A 21,836-nucleotide genomic window follows, 5' to 3' on the forward strand; every position below is an offset into this window, starting at 1 on the left:
AAATATTTTGCCTAAATAAGGGATTAATATGTAATTCTGGATAAGGCTCGATTACCAATCAAAAACTGACCTGAGGCTCCAGAATAACTCCAGTTGGGTCGGATGTCTTCGAGATCTTCACAAGTTAACCCTTATTTAACTTTCAAAAAATGAACAGAGTCAAAAGAGTTCCAATAGAATAGAGTTCACTGAAGATTCAACAAAGTACAGCAAACACGAGACAGTTCATGAAGTGACTACCTTTACAATGTTCAAGGGCTTTTATACACATTTCTTATCAGTTGTTACGCCTTCTTATATAATAATAATAATAATAATAATAATACATTTAATTTATTTACAGAGGTACATACACATTATATGTGTGTGTGTGTGTGTGTGTATTACTCTTTCATCCCAGCAATAATCTAATTAGTGTAGTATCGGATGATTTCAGGCACCAGGAGAGTCTCAGGCTCTCCTTTTTGATTTTGACTTTCTCTATTACGTAAGAAACCATTATTTCTTCCACCATCCTGAATACTCAATTGTATTTTGTTCGGCTATGTCATTTTTTAATGATATCTCAACAATGCTTATCCTTAGCTGCCAACTCCATCTCTCGTCATCTCCATTCCTTTGTTTTACACCATTATTTCTCAGTTTCTGTCTTTGGACTCAAGGGATTCCATCAGCAGGACCTTCCACAGATACACAGTCTACGTAGGCCTATGTGTTTCTGAGCACATGGTTCTTTCAATGGTTGTTATATAATATGTCCCATACACACACAAAAAAATATCCCACAGACCCTGTAAGTGGGTTCCACTATCTTGACTTCTTGTTTAAATAGCTGTAAGACTTCATTACTTCATTTGTGTACAGTTGTGACTTTCCCTAAACTTTTGCACAAAATAACCATCATGCATGTCCATCAGCTGTCATTGACTGAAAGGCTCGTCCAATCACAGAGCTGAAACGTAAACAATTGTAAACAATTTCATCACAATAAAAGACAAATAAAACAACAAGTAAAATAATCTATGAAACAAGTCCAATGTATTCACAAACAAAAAAGGAAAAATCCCTTTCACTAACCCCCACTCCCCCACGCTACACTCTTCGAGGAGGGGATGTGTCGTCGCACACTGATGTCATCACCAGTGTGCGACGACAGCACAGAGTTTATATGAGTTCTCCACAGAGAGGTAAACGATGGCAACAACTTTAAAACAAGCCTTAAAAACTCACTTTGGGTTTGACAACTTTCGGTCTAAAATACAGGAAGATGTTGTCAGAGCCGTCGTCAAAGGTAAGACAGTTTATCGGTTGAGTTTATGTCTGCTAAATAGCAAACGTTAGCTGGCTTTTAGCAGCACGCAACCTTAACTGGCGTGTTTGTTGTTCAAATGTCTGACTAGGTTTGAATGATATCTGACATGCAGTGTTGTTAGAAAAGAGATTAATGTGTTGCATTGTTGGGACTGGGTTTTCCTGCAGGTGATAAGGATGTGTTTGTATGCATGCCCACTGGAGCAGGGAAGTCGCTCTGCTACCAGCTGCCTGCGGTGCTGGCTCCGGGTATTACTCTGGTTATATCCCCGCTGATTGCTCTCATTCAGGTCAGTGTCTGACTGGGCTGCTCCAACACAGTGTGCACTCTCAATTATGTCGTAATCACAGCAGTGTCACCAGGTACATTTTGCAAGGACTACTGAAATACACATTAAAGGTACTTATTTAGTTCAGTATTTCCATTTTATTCAACTGTATACTGATGCATATTGTACTACATTCGTCTGAAAGGGTTTTTCTTGTATCCCCTTTCTATCATGAAAATCATGCATCCCTAGATGTGGTTATTTTTTAAAATTTGTGATACACTAAAGTATTATTTACAGACCCCTCCCTACTTTTTAAGGTAAATAAACTATTTAAAAAAGCACTCCTTCATTACATATCTGAAAATAGGGCTTTTTTTTCTGATATTATTCTGTATTGAACAGCAGCTCTGCAAAAATATGAGGATCTCCAAGAATATGACGTGTAGCTGAAAATTGAACTGCAATTGTAATACTAATCCAAAAACATCATATATAATAGTGGAACTCTCAACCTACGGTAGCATTTTATTGCAGAATCTGTTATTTATATTTTCATACTTTAAGAACTTCATTTTACTCACGTAGGTCTTTGCAGTCAGGAACTTTACTTGTAGTGGAGTATTTTCACACTGTGTTATTTTACTGCAGTAAAGGATCTGAATGGTTGTTCCACTATTGCTTTATCCGTCCTGTACTTAGGACCAAGTGGACCGCCTGAAAAGTCTGAACATCCCCGCCTGTACCATCAACTCCAAGCTCCCAGTAGGTGAGCGCCGGCTGATCCTGGCTGATTTAGGGAGCAGCAGTCCTAAGCTCAAGCTGCTCTACATCACTCCGGAGATGGTTGCCTCTCCTTCGTTCAGTCCCTGCCTGACGGACCTGTGTACCCGTGGCCTGCTGTCTTATCTGGCTGTGGATGAGGCTCACTGCGTCTCTCAGTGGGGGCACGATTTTAGGCCGGACTACCTCAAACTGGGGAATCTGCGAAAACGCTTGAAGGGGGTTCCCTGTTTGGCCCTGACCGCGACAGCACCGAAGAATGTACAAGAGGACATTCTTCAGTCCCTGGCTATGCGCACACCGCTGTCTTTTGTTACACCTGTCTTCCGCAGTAACTTGCACTACGATGTGATCTTCAGGGAGCTGCTGCCAAACCCTTATGCCCACCTCCACGCCTTCATTCAGAAAGCGCTAGCCCTGGACAGCGGCTCTAAACGACAGGTCGGAATTGTCCTTTTTTAATCGGATATCAATAAGTACAAGCTGTCATTCGTCTAACACTTTTGACATTTACAATGCTGCAAAGGGTTGTCTTAGGAATTTCGAGTTGTTGGTTAAAAACATCAGAAGCTTAGCATTAAAGTGTGTTCAGATTTTGGAAACAGGTTTTTGTTTCAGTGTCAATTACAAAATAATTCCAATAACAAGCTGGAAAGAAGAAAAATATTAATTGAACAGGTTTCAAACTTATGAAAAGAATGTATATTAAAATCATGTTGGAGTGGTAGACAAAGAACAGCTTATTAAACTGATGGAAACATAAATATCTTAGATTATTTAACTGTATCGAGAGCCTGATTGATAAATTAGCCTTATAATAACTCAAAAAAATCCATTTTAGTTCAATAAAATGTGGTGATATATCATTTTAAACTGTCGACTATAAGTTGTACTATTCTCTATTGTAGCTTACAATTCTTGTTTGCATGTCACCTGTCTTGTAGGCAAGATTTCCCCTTAACATGAGAATATAACCCCAAGTAATGCTTATGAACAGGGCTGTGGGATTGTGTACTGTCGGACCAGGGAAAGCTGTGAAGCAGTGGCTCACCAGCTGACCAAGCTCGGAGTCTCGGCCAAACCTTATCATGCAGGTCAGACAGATTTTCCACCATGTAGTTGCAGAGTCAGAAAACACAAAGATTTGGGCTGAAATTCTCGTGTTCTGCTTCTATACTGCAGGTCTGAAGACAGGAGATCGCACGGAGGCCCAGAACGAGTGGATGGAAGGGAAGGTGCTGGTTATTGTAGCCACCATCAGCTTTGGTATGGGTGTGGACAAGGCCAGTGTCAGGTGAGGTAACAAGGTTTTGATGTTCAATTTTGTTTACGTTTGCATATGCTGATGTTTTGTTTATCCTGCAGGTTTGTAGCTCACTGGAACTTTGCAAAGTCCCTGGCCAGCTACTACCAAGAGTCAGGGCGAGCCGGGAGAGACGGCCTGCCCTCCTCCTGCCGCATTTACTACTCTGCCAAAGATAAGGAGCAACTGAACTTCCTCATCCGCAAAGAGATTTCCCGCAAACAGGTGAGCACAATAACAGAGAACTCAAAATGTGAAGAGCTCCTATGAAAATCAAGTTTGTGAACATTGGTTGAACTTGTCTACAGGCGAAAAATGGAACCGCAAAGGAGACGGACAAAGCAGCCATCACAGACTTTGACGCCATGGTGTCGTACTGTGTTCAGGAAGCGTGAGTAAAGCATTTAGAGACACGTGCATACAGGTCACTCTTTGATAATGCTAAAAAAAAGTGTAGTAAAAAGAATCACATCATTACATAACGACTTCCCCCTTTGCACGTAATATAACATGCACTTTTATACATTTGACACCACTTCCATACCATGCATGCTGCTAAAATCAGAGACATTTCCATTTGTGCACAGCAGAGGGCAGACTTTATCTCTCATTTCAGGCTTTGTTGTGGATTTGAGAAGCCTCTCCCTTAGGAAAATGTTGCCTTTGTTTTTCTGCCAATTCTCATTCCTTAACAATGACACATATTTACCTTTAGAGAAACATTAACAAACACATTTGGCAACATACTGTGCTTTTTAATCGTTCCACACATTTCTGTAGCTCTTATTGTCATATTTGCCTGCATTGTTCAAGATCTTTTGGTGTTCTTGGCTTCAGAAGCGTTGTTGTCCCCCTTTAAAGTCCAGGGATGCTCCAAGGAATGTAGATTCTCCTGAAAGTCTGGCAGCCTGAGCAATTGTGTTTGGCAGCCAGTCAGTCCTCCTCTGTGTTTGACAGCTGTTTTGTAGGGTTGGGCTTCTCTAAGGCCACTAAACACACCCTGTATATGTGTTTGCTCTCTGAAATGACTTCAATGCCTATTAAGTATATGAACATGACTCTCAGTCAGTTATATTTAACTGTTAGGGATTCTTTAAAGCTTTTCTCAGGCTGTAGAAAAAACTTGTTGTTGTGTTTTGAGCCCATTTTGCACCATCTTCAGTTCTTTGTGTGGACCACAAGTGCTCAAATAATAGATCGCCTGGTCTTGCGACAGCAGCAGCAGCAGCAGGTCACACAGGTCAGCACTGCCATTAGAATGAACACCACTGCGGTAAAGCAAATAAAAAAACACAAATCAGGACAGAGTCACCCTTAAATAAAATACAGAGAAGAGTAATAATACAGAGTGGAGACTCACAGATGAAGCTTAAGATGACAAAGAAAGCTCCCAGCTCTACCGGGTTGGCATTGGGCAGATCTTGCAGCTTCACCCATATCTTGTTCAGGATGCTCAGCGTCTCCTCTCTGGCATCCATCCTAGTGAAGTGAAAGCATTTAGAGTAGGCCTGCTCAATTAATTGAAAACAATTAGAAATCCCAATGGACTATTGCAATATTCCAATCTCAAGAAGCACACTATTTGTCCAAATATGTGTTGAAATACCCTTTTGGCTGAAGAGCTGCTGCTCAACAAAACATATTTGATTGGTAGAGATTGTCTTTTAAAAAATCACAACATAGACATTTCATATATTATTACTCTTAATAAGATGGTATCGATTATGATGCAAAAAATTCTCCCATATCGTCAATCATATTGCGATTCTAATATCAGTCAAAACAGTCGGCAATCAGTCCCTTTTTTTCCAAATCATCCAGCTCTCATTTACACTGAGAAGTTCCTGCCTGGGTTTGGTTACAGCAGTGTGTCATCTTTCTGCCTGTGTTCAGTGGCATCAGGATGTGACTTTTGTGGCCCCTCCAATCAGGGAGTGGTCACAAGCAGAACTTATAGCCATCTGTCTGCAAACGTGTGCTGTTTAAAAATCGTCCTTCCTTTTTCAAGAGAAAGTAGGAGGATGAGATTGAGAAAGTAAGGCGGGAGTTTAACCACCTTGGGAGTGCACAGGATTAAACCATGTGGTTTTTGTAACCAAGAAGAGTGTTTAGCAACATAATGATAGGGGGGGGGGGGGTGTTCAACATAACTAATATAAGGTAACACTTTTCAGACTTTCTGTAAAAAAATGTAACTAAGGAAGAAACACGGCGTCCTTCTGTGTTCACCTGAACAGGAAGGCCCCTTTCTCATTGAATTTAATGTGCATACAGTGGGGCAAAAAAGTATTTAGTCAGTCACCAATTGTGCAAGTTCTCCTATTTAAAAAGATGAGAGAGGCCTGTAATTTTATCACAGGTATACCTCAACTATGAGAAACAAAATGAGAAAAAAAAATCCAGAAAATCACATTGTAGGATTTTTAAAGTATATTTGTCAAATGATTGTGGAAAATAAGTATTTGGTCAATAACAAAAGTTCATCTCAATACTTTGTTGATAGAGGTCAAACGTTTTCTATAAGTCTTCACAAGGTTTTCACATACTGTTGCTGGTATTTTGGCCCATTCCTCCATGCAGATCTCCTCTAAAGCAGTGATGTTTTGGGGCTGTCGCTGGGCAACACGGACTTTCAACTCCCTCCAAAGATTTTCTATGGGGTTGAGATCTGGAGACTGCTACGCCACTCCAGGACCTTGAAATGCTTCTTACGAAGCCACTCCTTCGTTGCCCTGGCGGTGTGTTTGGGATCATTGTCATGCTGAAAGACCCAGCCACGCTTCATCTTCAGTGCCCTTGCTGATGGAAGAGGTTTTCACTCAAAATCTCACGATACATGGCCCCATTCATTCTTTCCTTTACACGGATCAGTGGTCCTGGTCCCTTTGCAGAAAAACAGCCCCAAAGCATGATGTTTCCACCCCCATGCTTCACAGTAGGTATGGTGTTCTTTGGATGCAACTCTGCATTCTTTCTCCTCCAAACACGACGAGTTGAGTTTTTACCAAAAAGTTCTATTTTGGTTTCATCTGACCATATGACATTCTCCCAATCCTCTTCTGGATCATCCAAATGCCCTCTAGCAAACTTCAGACGGGCCTGGACATGTACTGGCTTAAGCAGGGGGACACGTCTGGAACTGCAGGATTTAAGTCCCTGGCGGCGTAGTGTGTTACTGATGGTAGCCTCTGTTACTTTGGTCCCAGCTCTCTGCAGGTCATTCACTAGGTCCCCCCGTGTGGTTCTGGGATTTTTGCTCACCGTTCTTGTGATCATTTTGACCCCACGGGGTGAGATCTTGCGTGGAGCCCCAGATCGAGGGAGATTAGCAGTGGTCTTGTATGTCTTCCATTTTCTAATAATTGCTCCCACAGTTGATTTCTTCACACCAAGCTGCTTACCTATTGCAGATTCAGTTTTCCCAGCCTGGTGCAGGTCTACAATTTTGTCTCTGGTCTCCTTTGACAGCTCTTTGGTCTTGGCCATAGTGGAGTTTGGAGTATGACTGTTTGAGGTTGTGGACAGGTGTCTTTTATACTGATAACGAGTTCAAAAAGGTGCCATTAATACAGGTAACGAGTGGAGGACAGAGGAGCCTCTTAAAGAAGAAGTTACAGGTCTGTGAGAGCCAGAAATCTTGCTTGTTTGTAGGTGACCAAATACTTATTTTACCGAGGAATTTACCAATTAATTCATTAAAAATCCTACAATGTGATTTCCTGGATTTTTTTTTCTCATTCTGTCTCTCATAGTTGAGGTATACCTATGATGAAAATTACTGGCCTCTCTCATCTTTTTAAATGGGAGAACTTGCACAATTGGTGGCTGACTAAATACTTTTTTGCCCCACTGTAACTGTTTTGTGTTATTTAATTTAATGGGTGGGGCTCCAAGTGCCAAGTTATACGTGATTAACTGTTGAATGTGTTTTTGTGCTCAGCATTAAATCACTGGCACAGGGTGTGACAGTCTGCGGCTCAGCTATTTGCTGGTTTAGCTGTATTAAATTGATAACAAAAAATAACACCAAGACATTTCAAATACTTTATGATAGAATATAGTTCATTGTTAAAGGATTTGTTTAACATCATGGAAAGATTGATACTACTGTCATGTCGGTGCAATGTGTAGTTAGCTGGATGAAAACACCATTAAGATAGCTTAGCTTTAGCTTAGCTTACTTTAGCACATACACTGTTAACAGGGAAAAACTGTGAGCCCAAAAATGTAAGAAGTCGTCCTATCAGCTACTCATAAGCTCCCTTTTCACACATACTATCTTTTAAATATCTGAAGATCTGACTACTTCCTGGATGGGACTTTTAGGACTCTATACCTTTTGGTTGAGGTATGCTCTCAACTTTTTAGCACAAAATCCAAATCAGGTTTTTGCTTATCATACTATATCACACGGGACTACGGATTTGTTTCTCTTTAAATATATTTACAGAGAAACATTTTATTTAATATGAAAAAACTATAGCTATATCTCAGAAAGTCCAAGCAGCACAATTAGATATTATGTGAGAATCTTATAATAAAGACATGCACTCAGTTTTCAATTAACTGATTTTGTGTATTGATTTTAAAATGTATTTTTCATGGGATCTAAAAATGTCAAAGTCGGACTGTTAGATTCTATGTATGTCACACACCTTTAAGTTATTTGCTTTAAAAGATACTAGGGGTGTTGCACTGTGTTTTAATTCAGTTTGATGTCTTGTGTAATGATTAAGGAGCACCTGTTAGTTTACTTTTTTGCCCCCCAGCAAAATGTTGTTAAACAACATGACATAAAGCTGAGTCATCACCTCTGTATAAAACAAACTGCATACAATAAACTTCATGAAGAGTTCCTGTCTTACTACTGTTACGTGGCATACATTGTTGAAGGGTATTTTTAGATTTTGAACATGCAGATATCAATCCAGAAGTACTTATCATAAAAAAAAAGACAACTAGTTGGTAAGCGGAAGTGGTAGCTGACTCTGACTGATAAAAGAACATTTCTGCACAGTCAGCTATTGGTGCGTGGTAATTTTATTTCCTGTTTTCATCCTGTCTCTCATCATTTAAAAAAAAAAGAAAATGAAACTTTGCCTCTTTAACCATCACTTTACACACTCTTTGTGTTTTATTTTCAATGAAATCAAGTGAACAACTCCCCAAACATCCTACCAAAATGCCATTGGTATGACTACAGAGTTTTATTTAGTAACACGCTAGTTTAACTTCCGAGTATGTGTCTGACCTAACAACAAGTCTGTATTTCTGAACACATTCTTCACATTCTTCCTAACCTTGAGTCCTCCTCAGGTGCTTTGCCTCTCAAACTTCATGTTTTACAGACAGACTCAGAGCAAAATGCACTTACCCGAGAGAGTTGTTTTCACACGCTCAGCCCAGCCCAGACTGACTGTCTAAAAAACAAATACAAAACATGAGTAAACAGACGAGTCGACAAGGAGGAGGCAGTGATGAATATGACATGTCCTCCCCGAAGGAGTTACCTGCCGAGTGTTATATTTGTCAGCGTGTTAGTTTGTTGTTGAAACCTGCAGCACGTCACCCAGAGCAGCAGCTGAAGATAAGCAGGTTGAGATTAAGGTTAGGAGGGATAATTCCTCAGGTACTGATGATACTCTCTGCATAGGAGTGGAGCAAAAGTGAGAAGACACATGAAATCAAATCTCCTGTCATGCTCCTCTTAATCTCTTCTTGCTCCTCTTCTCTTCTTATTCTCTCTTCTGTTGTAGAGTAGCTCCTCACTTTAGTTCCTCTGAGGCTGTTTGCTCTTTGCCAGTCCTCGCTGGGAGTGACTGTTGCCTCGCTGAGTCTTTGTGTGCCTCCTTCCTTTCCCCACCTCCTTTTGTTGGAAATGCTTTTCCCTTTTTTTTCACAACTGGAGACGACGTTTCCATTTCCAGCGAGGTAGTTAGTATGTTATTGAAGTGGCTACACTAATGGGCTGTTTCCCAAACAGACACGATAAAAGAGTGTGTGGTCGTGTGAATATCGGCTGTTATATAACACTGGCTCTGATTATAGAAGTGTGAAGCCTTGTTTCTAAAAATGTTTTTGCATCTACAACTGTGTTTTATCAAAAATAATTGCATTGTGTCCTAAAAAACCCAGAAAATGGAAGACAAATGGCCTCCCAAAATAGATTGAGTTCACTCTATCTGTTCTTGTTATCAGTACACAAAGAAGTCGATGCTAAAGCTAATAACTCTGTCTATTAGCTTGTTTATTTTCGGTAAATCGTATATTGTTTTTATTGGACTGACCCTGTTTGACTAAAAGAAGAACAGAAACATCGATCACAGTATCGTGTGGTTACACAACAGCTAACGGATCAATGATGCACCAGATGGTCCCCGTATGATAGAGAGACGTTCGCTGTGTGCTCAAAAACATCATCGGGCTCGACCTTGTAAATGCAGACTGTATTATGTAACCAAATTCAGACTGCGAATGTATTTGAACTCATCCTGAATGTAATAAAGAGGCCCTATTATGCTTTTTAGGGTTTTCCCTTTCCTGTAGTTTATATAGGTTTTTAGGTATGTAAATGGTCTCCATAGGCTGAAATCTCTCCCACAAACTACCCCCTTACCAGAAACGTCTCCATTTGACTCCTTTGTTTCCTTTTGTAACATAATGATGTCACTATGTAATACTTACGCTTCTTTTGGCTAGTGCTCAAACACGTTGTACATGATAGGCTAAGGGGTGGGACATCTGTAAGCGGTTGGCCAATCACAACAGAGCCATCATAGCAGACTGGGCTCTGGTTTCAGACAGAGGGTGAAAACAGCTGCTGCAGCACAGGCACTATGAGACAAATAAAGAGCTTTTTGAACATTAAACCATAGAGACATGTCCCAGTAGAGACACAAATAACAAATATGAACCTGAAAATTAGCACAAAAGAGCCACTCTAAGATTTTAACAAGCTGTGTTTCCCCTTTATTCTCACCAGTTGTCGCCATGCCACCATCTCCAAGTTCTTTGGGGACAAGACGCCAAATTGTGCCGGTGCCTGCGACTTCTGTTGTAATCCCAAATTGGTGCGCGCCCAGCTGGAGAGAGCGAGTTCCCTCAGCACCCAGACCCAAGCTCAGAGCAGTCAGCCCTCAGGACCCTTCGGTTTCCTGCAGGGCTTCTACGAAGGAGGAAAGAAGGGCTATGGCTTTGAAAGGCAGGACGCATTTAGTGACATGTGTAATATAAAGCAGACGTGAACCCTTCGACTGACACTGACGTCACACCTTGCAGGTTTGATGAAGAGGAAGCGGAGGGTGCTGAAGACGATGGCTCAGCAAGGAAAAAGGAATTTACTGACCTCTACAAGAAGCAGATGACCATGCGGAAGGTAAATCATTACCATCAACATAAATATTCTCTTAAAATATATTTTCTATTACTAGAAAAACCTCTCCATGCAGTGTTTTTTTTTTTGGCATCTGTATGCCAGCTGTTGGCAGGAAGGGTTGAGGCCCTCTGTTAGAGAGGACTGATAAATCGCTCCCACATGTTCACAGGAACACTGATGTTTAACTATTTGTCTGCAGGTCCATGTGGAGCTTTTCTACTTCACAACACAACATCAATAAAAGCAGGAATGGAGCATTCCTAAAATAGTTTAAAAGAGCTGGCATGAACAAACGCATAAGGAGGTTTTTTGATCTTCACGCAAATCACACGCCACTCAGAACTCCCTGTAAAGCTCGTCATGTGTTTGATCTCTCCGGTTGAAGTACTATTGCGACCCGAAACATGTTTTTGTTTTAATGATAATCTCATGTAAGCTTGAAAGATGGCCATATCCGAAGTTTATGAATTTTTGGAAACATATCGATCATTGTGTAAACGGGAAGAAAATCAATATTGTGCGGAAGATTTTTGGAATAAGATGTAACTAATCAAACTTAGGATTTCGACAACTGCTGATATTTTTTTCTGAGAAACTAAAGAAGTGTCTGTTTAAAGGCTGCAGGTGAAGATATTCTTTCCATCTTCCTTAATGAGTTTATGGTGATTGTTGTTGTAGTTCTCACTCTGGCCAAGAGGTTGAAGTGCACCACTATCCCATGTTCTAAATCAGACTCAAATTAGTCATTCTTTTACCACGTGAGTTTTAATTGCCCTGACTTGTTAAATCACAATATACTGTAAGTAGTTCCTTGTGTTTAGAGCTCAAGAACAGAATCGGAGGATGAAACCCTCTTTATTGTCACATCCATGCACACAGCAGAGCACACACAGTGAAATTGGTCCTCTGCATTTAACCCATCCTAGTACTAGGAGCAGTGGGCAGCTATTGTGCAGCGCCCGGGGAGCAATGGGGAGGGGGGGATTGGAGGTGTCCGGTGCCTTGCTCAAGGGCACCACAGCAGGGCCTAGGAGGTGAACTGGGACCTCTCCAAGTAGCAGTCCACTTTCCATATTTCAAGTCTGTTGAAAAAAATTGTTCCCCTTGTTTTTTAGTCAAAAACACAGAAGAGAAAACTGTTTTAATCAAGACAAAGAAATTAGATTGGGACTTCTTTCCTCACTTGGCTTCTGTATTTGATAGTGCTTGATGAGAGATAACAGGAAAAGGAGGAGTAAAATGCAACAAACGTCCCCAGCCGATCACTCAAATCAGGTCATTTGGCAGTGTTCGGGTTAAGGAAGTGTCCCAGTGTGTCATTTCTCTGTACAATCACATAATGACCCTCTCATTGTGCTCTTGTTTTTCTTCAGGGGATGAACCGTCAGCGGGAAGGCTTTGTCTCTCCAGGTAAACATCACTGGAAGAATAAAATGATTATAAAATGTTATCCAGGCTGATCTTTGTCGCATATAACCTCTGTATCGTGCTGTGCAGATGCTGACTGCCCACTGAGAGACGGCAGCAGTCAGAGGATCCCCAGACTCACTGTAAAGGTACCTGAACGCACCACGCACATTCCTCAACAGAGTAACACTCAAGGGAAAGATGGTTTACATGAAAAATAATAATGAGAATGCAGTAGGTATAAAAGGATATTTTTCTACAGGATAAAAAATAAGGTTTTGAATTTGTTTTAACTTGAAGATTTTGTTACATTTTTCTAGAATTTTTTTAACCTTTTATTTATTCCAATTCAGGCCCGAGAGCACTGTCTGAGCCTCTTGCAGGAAGCATTATACAGCCACCAGAGAGCAGATGACACATTCAAGTAATTACGCAGACACATGCTTTAAAAATCATTTATATACAGTATGTTATTTTACCCCACATTGTATTTCATGTGTTCTCCGTTTCTCCGCAGTGACACCGTGTCTTTAGCGGTGGAAATTGAACATACGGTCTTCAAGAGCAGCAAGTCCTCCAACTTGTACAAAGCCGCCGTCCTGAAGAGGGTAACCACTGAATGCACTTCCTCTCACAGCATCTGGAAGATATGCTTCTATAACATGTATAACATTGTTTTGAAGGTATCAGAGCTGAAGAGGACAGGACCTGGAGAAAAAGGAGAATACGTCAAGACGGACAGCGGCAGTGAATCCACGGAAAATGAGTCAAAACTCAAAGAGGAAACACCGTCGTCGTCGTCTGCCTCCTTTGCAGAGGAGCTGCAGGGGTTCACATCTGCATCGGAAATGTACTCCGTAAGATCTACTTGCACTCACTCACCCTTATATTACATTGGTTAGTGCGGCTAGACAGTGCAGCAACACTTTTTTTTAATGATTGCTAAGGTAATAGACCGAAAAATAATTGCCAGCTATATTGATAATTGGTTAACCTCTTGATGGCAGGAGATGCTATTTTCAGACATAAAAAATGATCAATTCCGTCATCCCGAATCCAATTTAGATAGTAGAGATTTAAAGATCTCCTCCCTGCTTGCATGCAAACACGAGGGCATGATGATATTACAGACAGAACCCAAGTATAGAAAAGTTTGAATTGGGTATAATTGATTATATCAATATAGTGATTTATAAACGTGAATGTGTAGCTAATTGTCAAAATAGTAGCGGAAAATTACGAGAGGAAGTTTGGATATGGAAGAAGAAGGTTCCCCACACCTGGTTAAATAGATTAGAAAACCCTTTGAAATAACCGTGGACATCCTCATCATGATATTAATTGGAATTTATGAATGTGGGATTTACATTTTTCTATGTTTTCAACATTTTAAAGACCAGAAAATTACTTGATTCATCTAGAAAATGATCAGCAAATGAATTGATGAGGAAGATAATCTTGCCCTACTTGGCAGCAGAGTGTTTGGATATAAACATGTAGCTTGACTTCCTCCAGATGAAGCGTAAGAGAGTAGGAGCAGGCCTGAGGGGATCGTCCAACCCCTTCATGACGGCTAAGGAACTCCTGAAGACCTCCAACTCGGACACGGGGTCTAACAGTGAAAGCGGCGGGTTTAACAACGACAGCTCAGGGGGATCTGGAGAGACAAACAAGGACGCGTGTTTGGCCGTAACGTCGTCCATCAGAGCCAAAGCGATGGCCGTCGCCGCCTCCCTGAGCAGCCCCACGAAGGCAGGAAGAGCCATGAGCAAGAAGCAGCAGAAGCTAGCGGAGGCAGCAAAGAGCTCCCGCAACATCTTCCAGTACTTTGCAAAGAAAGACACACCGGAGAAAAGCCAGGAGGAAGAGGAGGAAGAGGAGGAGGAGGAGGCAGAGGCAGAGGAGGAGGCGGAGGAGGCGGAGGAGGCGGAGGAGGCGGAGGAGGAGGAGGAGGAGGAGGAGGAGGAGGAGGCGGAGGAGGCGGAGGAGGAGGAGGAACCACCTGATGATGCTACGTTATATCAAAACATCGAAGAGGACGATCAGGAAATCGATCCACCTATTGTCATTGTGGAAGATGCGGAGATGAGTCCTGAAGAAGAAGTAATAGTCATATCGGATAGTGCAGACGAGGAGGAAACGCATAAAACAGAGACGTTAGAGGGGAAGTGGTTTCAGTACTCATCCACAGAGGATCTGACGACTCCTGCAGGGTAAGACGCCTTTTCAGGAACTTATTTTACTTCAGTAAAAGTAGCAGTACCTTAGTGTAGAGAAACAAGTTCAAAGTTCAAAGGTTTTATTTGTCATATGCACAGCAGATACAACGTATATGTTGGCAATGAAAATCTTATATCCCATGCTCCTCCAACAACTCAACATACATGGTGCCAATAAGATAAATAAAATAGTGCAAAAAGAGAGAAAAATATTTACAATAACAACAATAAAGATTTGAGGATGTGAAATATATACATATGTGGAATACATTGAAATTATTTAAATATACTGTACAGTAATTGAAATACTTTACACTGTTGTATGAGGAGGTATAGAACGATGCATATATTGCGTATAAACAGATTAGACATTCACAGAGCTCAGGAGTTCACCAGTCTTATAGCCTGTGGTATAAAACTGTCTCTGAGTCTGGTGGTCTTGGTCCGGATGCTGCGGTACCGTCTGCCAGACGGCAGCAGACAGAACAGATTGTTGCTGGGGTGATGGGGGTCCTTTATTATCGACCGGCCTTCTTCCTACACCGCTGGGTGTAGAGGTCCTCCATGGATGGCAGCTCCGTCCTGGTGATGTGCTGAGCAGTTTTCACCACCCTCTGTAAAGTCTTACGGTTGAGGGCGGTGCAACTGCCATACCAGGCGGTGATGCAGCCAGTCAGGATACTCTCGATGGTGCACCTATAGAAGTTGCAGAGTATCCTGGAGTCCATGTTGAACTTCTGCAGCCTGCGGAGGAAGAAGAGCCGCTGTCGAGCCGTCTTGGATATGACCCTGGTGTGATGTGTCCATGTCAGGTCCTCACTGATGACATTGCTACATGTCAAAGTCCTGCATTCAAAATGAAGTAAAAGTACAAAAGGAACAGTAGTCATTATGCAGATTCGTCCATTTCAGAATAATATTTATTATACAATTATAATCATTAATGCATTTCTATGTTTATCTTTTTGATGTTGATAAAGCTGGTAAAGATTGAGCATATTTTGAACGTTAAAGGGGCTCTCATTGCCAGGTTCATATTTGTATTTAGTGCCTCTACTGTGACATGTTGACATGTTTTAATGAACAAACAGCTCTGTATTAACTTATAATTATACATGCGTGTTTAATTTGTTGACTGCAATTTTAACTATTGATCTGAATCTGCAAAAAAAACTAGTAACTAAAGTTATTAAAAATGTAGTTGAATAAACATGACTTTATTTTGCTCTGAAATGAAGTGGGTTAGAAGTAAGATATCGTAATGTGAATGATCGAGTACAATCAACCCAAAATAAAACTTAAATATTGTTCTTTAAATGTAGTAAAGGTCTTGATGAGCCATTTCTAGAAGAAGTTGATGGAACATTTAATTATTTTTACCTCTCACACAGACAAGAGGAAACGCAGGAAGAGGATGAAGAAGCTGTGACAGAAGAGGTCTGTGTGTGTGTGTGTGTGTGTGTGTGTGTGTGTGTGTGTGTGTGTGTGTGTGTGTGTGTGTGTGTGTGTGTGTGTGTGTGTGTGTGCGCGTCTCAGGGACTGAAGGTTCACGTGTGTGTGTGATTTCAGGTGACGGATGATGTGACGTCGCGGAAAGCGTCCTCTCCTCTTATGGAGAGCTTTCACCCTTTGGAGAGAAGGTAAAGATTGAGCATTTTATTTCAGTTTCATTATTAACACATATTTACATTTACAAGCCAATAATTAGAAAGTAAACATGAATGTAAAATAAGCAGGTGGTGAAATATAGATGGATGACAAAAATACGATAATATATACAGTGGGGCAAAAAAGTATTTAGTCAGCCACCAATTGTGCAAGTTCTCCCATTTAAAAAGATGAGAGATGCCTGTAATTTTCATCATAGGTACACTTCAACTATGAGAGACAGAATGAGAAAAAAAATCCAGGAAATCACATTGTAGGATTTTTAATGAATTAATTGGTAAATTCCTCTGTAAAATAAGTATTTGGTCACCTACAAACAAGCAAGATTTCTGGCTCTCACAGACCTGTAACTTCTTCTTTAAGAGGCTCCTCTGTCCTCCACTCGTTACCTGTATTAATGGCACCTTTTTGAACTCGTTATCAGTATAAAAGACACCTGTCCACAACCTCAAACAGTCATACTCCAAACTCCACTATGGCCAAGACCAAAGAGCTGTCAAAGGAGACCAGAGACAAAATTGTAGACCTGCACCAGGCTGGGAAAACTGAATCTGCAATAGGTAAGCAGCTTGGTGTGAAGAAATCACCTGTGGGAGCAATTATTAGAAAATGGAAGACATACAAGACCACTGCTAATCTCCCTCGATCTGGGGCTCCACGCAAGATCTCACCCCGTGGGGTCAAAATGATCACAAGTACAGTGAGCAAAAATCCCAGAACCACACGGGGGGACCTAGTGAATGACCTGCAGAGAGCTGGGACCAAAGTAACAGAGGCTACCATCAGTAACACACTACGCCGCCAGGGACTTAAATCCTGCAGTTCCAGACGTGTCCCCCCGCTTAAGCCAGTACATGTCCAGGCCTGTCTGAAATTTGCTAGAGGGCATTTGGATGATCCAGAAGAGGATTGGGAGAATGTCATATGGTCAGATGAAACCAAAATAGAAGTTTTTGGTAAAAACTCAACTTGTCGTGTTTGGAGGAGAAAGAATGCAGAGTTGCATCCAAAGAACACCATACCTACTGTGAAGCATGGGGGTGGAAACATCATGCTTTGGGGCTGTTTTTCTGCAAAGGGACCAGGACGACTGATCTGTGTAAAGGAAAGAATGAATGGGGCCATGTATCGTGAGATTTTGAGTGAAAACCTCCTTCCATCAGCAAGGGCACTGAAGATGAAGCGTGGCTGGGTCTTTCAGCATGACCATGATCCCAAACACACCGCCAGGGCAACGAAGGAGTGGCTTCGTAAGAAGCATTTCAAGGTCCTGGAGTGGCCTAGCCAGTCTCCAGATCTCAACCCCATAGAAAATCTTTGGAGGGAGTTGAAAGTCCGTGTTGCCCAGCGACAGCCCCAAAACATCAGTGCTTTAGAGGAGATCTGCATGGAGGAATGGGCCAAAATACCAGCAACAGTGTGTGGAAACCTTGTGAAGACTTACAGAAAACGTTTGACCTCTGTCATTGCCAACAAAGGGTATATAACAAAGTATTGAGATGAACTTTTGTTATTGACCAAATACTTATTTTCCACAATAATTTGAAAATAAATTCTTTAAAAATCCTACAATGTGATTTCCTGGATTTTTTTTTCTCATTTTGTCTCTCATAGTTGAGGTATACCTATGATAAAAATTACAGGCCTCTCTCATCTTTTTAAATGGGAGAACTTGCACAATTGGTGGCTGACTAAATACTTTTTTGCCCCACTGTATATATACTTTTGAAAGCGCTAAACACTGTTAGCTTGTGAATTTGCCTCCTTATCCTTTCTTTTATTAAAGTAAAACAGTACACTTAAAATAATACATACATGTTTGGTTTACATTTTGTTTTATTAATCTGATAAATAACTACGACTTCAAGTTATAAAACAACCACTGAATTGTACTGGAGTAAAAATATAATGACCTCAAATACAACTTAAAGACAGTTCTTTAAATAAATGTTGATGGGAAACTGTGACATGTTTTACCTCTCACACAGACAAAAGGAAACATGGGAAGATGATGACCCTGTTCTGACAGAAGAGGTAAGTGTGTGTGTGTGTGTGTTTCCTCCGATCTTCTCTTCTATGTGATTCATTTCTCTCTACAGTACTTTGGCTTGGATGTTTTAAAGTGCTGTACAGATAAAGCTGTATTATACTGTTGTATAATCTTCAGACATATATCCCAGGGACTGATGGTACATGTGTGTGTGTGTGTGTGATTTCAGGTGACAGATAAGGTGACCGTGCAAAGAGCATTCTCTCCTCCGGCAAAACGCATTCACCCCTTGGAGAGAAGGTAAAGATTGGGCATTTTATTTCAGTTTCAGTTTCAGTATACACACATTCTCATTTTCATTCAGCTGTATCTACAAAGCCAATAATTAGAAGGAAAACATGAATGTAAATCTTACAAATATATAAAATATTAAAGTGGACAATTATTCCAAAAGAATAGAACATTTTTTATAAATAATATCGATTTCTTTACTTTTATTTTGAAAGTGCTAAACACTGCTAGCTTGTGAATTTGCCTCCTTATTCTTTCTTTTATTAAAGTCAAATACTACACTAACATAAATGTTTGGTTTACATTTAGTTATTAATCTGAATCTGCAAAATAACAAGTGACTAAAGTTATAAAACACATGTAGTGGAGTCACAGTTATTGTCCCTTGAACTGTACTGGAGTAAAAATATAATTACCTCAAAATAAAACTTAGACAGTTCTTTAAATAAATGTAGTAAATGTCTCGTTGAACCGTTATTAGAACAAGTTGATGGGAAAATGTGACATTTGTTACCTCTCACACAGACGAAAGGAAACATGGGAAGAGGATGAACCTGCTCCGACAGAAGAGGTAAGTGTGTGTGTGTTTCCTCTCTGATCTTCTCCTTAGCGTTCAACACTTAGACTGTTGAGTTTCTATTGCTTATAAATTGTCTATTTTTTACAATACATGGCAGTTATTATTTTTACTCTTGATTTGACCTTTTTATTTGTATTTCTACTTATTTTATGGTAAGTCAGCTTTTCTATGTTATTTATTTCTCTCTACAGCACTTTGGTTTGGATGTGTTAAAGTGCTCTAAGAGATAAAGCTCTATTCTACTGTTTTATAATCTTCAGACAGATCTCCCAGGGACTGATGGTGTGTGTGATTTCAGGTGACAGATAAGGTGTCGGTGCAAAAAGCGTCCTCTCCTCCGGCGAAGCGCAGTCGCCCCTCAGAGAAAAGAGTGACCTTTAACCTCAACATGCAGGAGCGTGCAATGATCTCAGCCAACGAGCCACCTGAACCGGTGACGCTGAAGGAAGCAGCGGACATCGTGGTCCGATACCTCGACCCGTTTTACTCTCAGAGAAAGTTTGCCACAAAGGTAAGAGCGATATAAACCCTCTACAACACCTCCTCTCCCCACCAGCTTCATAGTTTATTTTTTAATCAGACTTCACACTGTTTTGCTTTTTCAATACCCCTAAATATGTACACATATTGTACTCGCACAACTTCTGTGCATTTAGAATCTGAATTTCATTTTTATAAACTGCTTTGGATATCATAATGTATAAGGTATTTGGGATCAATAAAGTAGATCTTATCAAATATGTTCAATTAAATGAGTGAAATTAAATGATTTCTCAGCCGTTGTTTTCTTCGGTTGCAGGAGCTGTTTAAGTCCTTTGCACGCTTCTTATCTCACCTCCTCACCGAGGGGAGGAGTCGAGGGAAAGGGCAAGGTAAGCAGGGGATAAATAATCTTAAAAGTTGTGCTCTGCTGCATGCGATCGCCTCCTCTTAAACTCGTCTCTGTGTCTGCAGTTAAAGCCGAAGCCAAAACTCTCATCAAGAAGTTCTTCATCAAAGTGCAGCACTGTAAGAGCGAGGCGGACTGGATGCACCTCAGAAAGACGCAGAGCTGTAAAACCACAGAGAACCAGGAGTGATGGGAAGTGTAAATATTGCCGTTCCTCTTTTTCAGTGCCTAGGCGAACTCAGTATTAACCCTGGATGCCTGCGGGGAAAAAAATAATTTGCTGCTAGAGTTCTGTTTGTCAGGCTTTGTGTCGATAATTAAGCAATACCATGACTGTTACACACTGACAGAGCGTTGTTGTACTGTGTGCACACTGATATGAGGAGTTTTGTTTATGTTTCGAAAAGGTGTGTACATTTCATATGTCTGGAGTGCAAAGTATGTTGTAATCAATGTTCTTTAGGCAGCGATTATCCTTTATATGTTTAACCACAGTGTGGCACTTCTATATCCAGTCCATTATATCACACTTAAATCTCCAGTAAAATATGTGTCTGCAAGTTCATACTTAAGGGATTAAAACCAAAGGGCTCTTGGAATAAACAAGAGCCATGTGCTAACATGCGGCTGGGAAAAAAAAATCACGGGATCAACAAATGTATAATGGTTCGTCCTCCTGGGACAATGGAAGTAAAGACACTTGCATGACAATTTATCCAATTGTTGTTGTTGAAATATTTCAGTGTAGAAAATGGCAGACTTAGCAACGGACAGTATGGCTAGAAACACCTTTTGGAAATGGCTGACAGTAATGTCAAGAAATGCACACTTGGAAGTAATTGGGCACAAACGTACAAACACACTGGATTTCTGTTTATATTTGAAAAAAAAAGTTTGTTCTATTTTTGGAGGCCTATTATTCCTGCTGCTACATATGGTGTGAATGGACAGTAACGATATGAAACTCTCCCGTTGTGTTTTTATGTTCTTGATTCAACGACAAACCAAATGTTTTTATTTTTTGTTGTGTCTTTAAGCAAAGGAAGATTTTGTTTGTGGTTATGTTGTTCCCAATAAGGGAAATATTCCTTGGTTGTAGTGCCTGTCAGTCAGTCTGTCAGTCTGTCTGTCTGTCTGTTTGTCAGGACTCCACAGTCAGGAGGCCCAGAGAGGACAGGAAGCACTAATGGACAGAGGCCTGGCTGTGCAGGGTGAACAGCCTCAGTCTGTGTCCTCTCTGCTCCTAAATGTTTACAATAAATTCCATGCTGAAAAGGACTAACCTCCGTGTGACAGCCTCACTGTGTCTTTATTTCCAACACAAATGTCTTCAATTGGACAATTACACTTATTGGAGGGCTGGGGGGAGGAGGAGAGGTCGGTGCCGGGGACGCAGTTCAATAGACTATGACGTCACCCCCTGTGGTGCTGCCTTCACGGGCCCCTTGTAACTTAAGATCTTACTATTGGTGCGTTTAGACAATGGAAGGTAAAACGACTGAATACATGTAATGAGTGTCAATCATTTCCTAAACATTACCATCTAAAAGTGTTTAGAATAAATTCATAACGAAATTAAATTAAAGTACAATGTATAGGGTGTTATGATACTATAATGTCAAATAAACATGTTGGATATAAAATAGTAATAATGAAAATAATGATTGAAATTATAACATGAGATAATCCATTCACGTATATTTGTATAAAATACATGAGAATAATCTGAAAAACAGTAACATAAGGTTACA

The 21,836-nt window shown here is 40.6% G+C and overlaps 1 protein-coding gene and 1 long non-coding RNA gene across 3 annotated transcripts; one reads left to right on the forward strand and one right to left on the reverse strand.

Annotated features, from left to right (window-relative positions):
- The first annotated feature begins 1,125 nt into the window (after window positions 1-1,125).
- recql5 (RecQ helicase-like 5) lies at window positions 1,126-21,375 on the forward strand. Its single transcript, XM_063904251.1, has 24 exons — window positions 1,126-1,291; window positions 1,480-1,601; window positions 2,283-2,804; window positions 3,361-3,457; window positions 3,546-3,657; window positions 3,729-3,891; window positions 3,975-4,057; window positions 10,649-10,867; window positions 10,945-11,041; window positions 12,415-12,451; window positions 12,539-12,597; window positions 12,802-12,872; window positions 12,966-13,056; window positions 13,132-13,305; window positions 13,964-14,288; window positions 14,448-14,661; window positions 16,059-16,104; window positions 16,237-16,307; window positions 18,324-18,369; window positions 18,555-18,625; window positions 19,142-19,187; window positions 19,495-19,707; window positions 19,996-20,068; window positions 20,151-21,375. Exons 1-24 carry the CDS (start codon window positions 1,195-1,197, stop codon window positions 20,273-20,275), a joined length of 3,174 nt encoding a protein of 1,057 aa, XP_063760321.1. The 5' UTR covers window positions 1,126-1,194; the 3' UTR covers window positions 20,276-21,375.
- On the reverse strand, window positions 4,407-10,846 carry LOC134878302 (uncharacterized). Of its 2 annotated transcripts, XR_010167662.1 has the most exons (6): window positions 10,646-10,846; window positions 10,351-10,500; window positions 9,177-9,311; window positions 9,041-9,086; window positions 5,027-5,145; window positions 4,407-4,934 (listed from the first exon to the last, which is right to left on the reverse strand). It is a non-coding gene; the product is annotated as an uncharacterized LOC134878302 (long non-coding RNA). The 2 variants fall into 2 exon arrangements; XR_010167661.1 differs by lacking the exons at window positions 10,351-10,500; window positions 10,646-10,846 and having other exon boundaries at window positions 9,177-9,547.
- Window positions 21,376-21,836: the final 461 nt, after the last annotated feature.

The sequence above is a fragment of the Eleginops maclovinus genome, chromosome 16 (assembly GCF_036324505.1).
Source record: "Eleginops maclovinus isolate JMC-PN-2008 ecotype Puerto Natales chromosome 16, JC_Emac_rtc_rv5, whole genome shotgun sequence".
Lineage (NCBI taxonomy): Eukaryota > Metazoa > Chordata > Actinopteri > Perciformes > Eleginopidae > Eleginops > Eleginops maclovinus.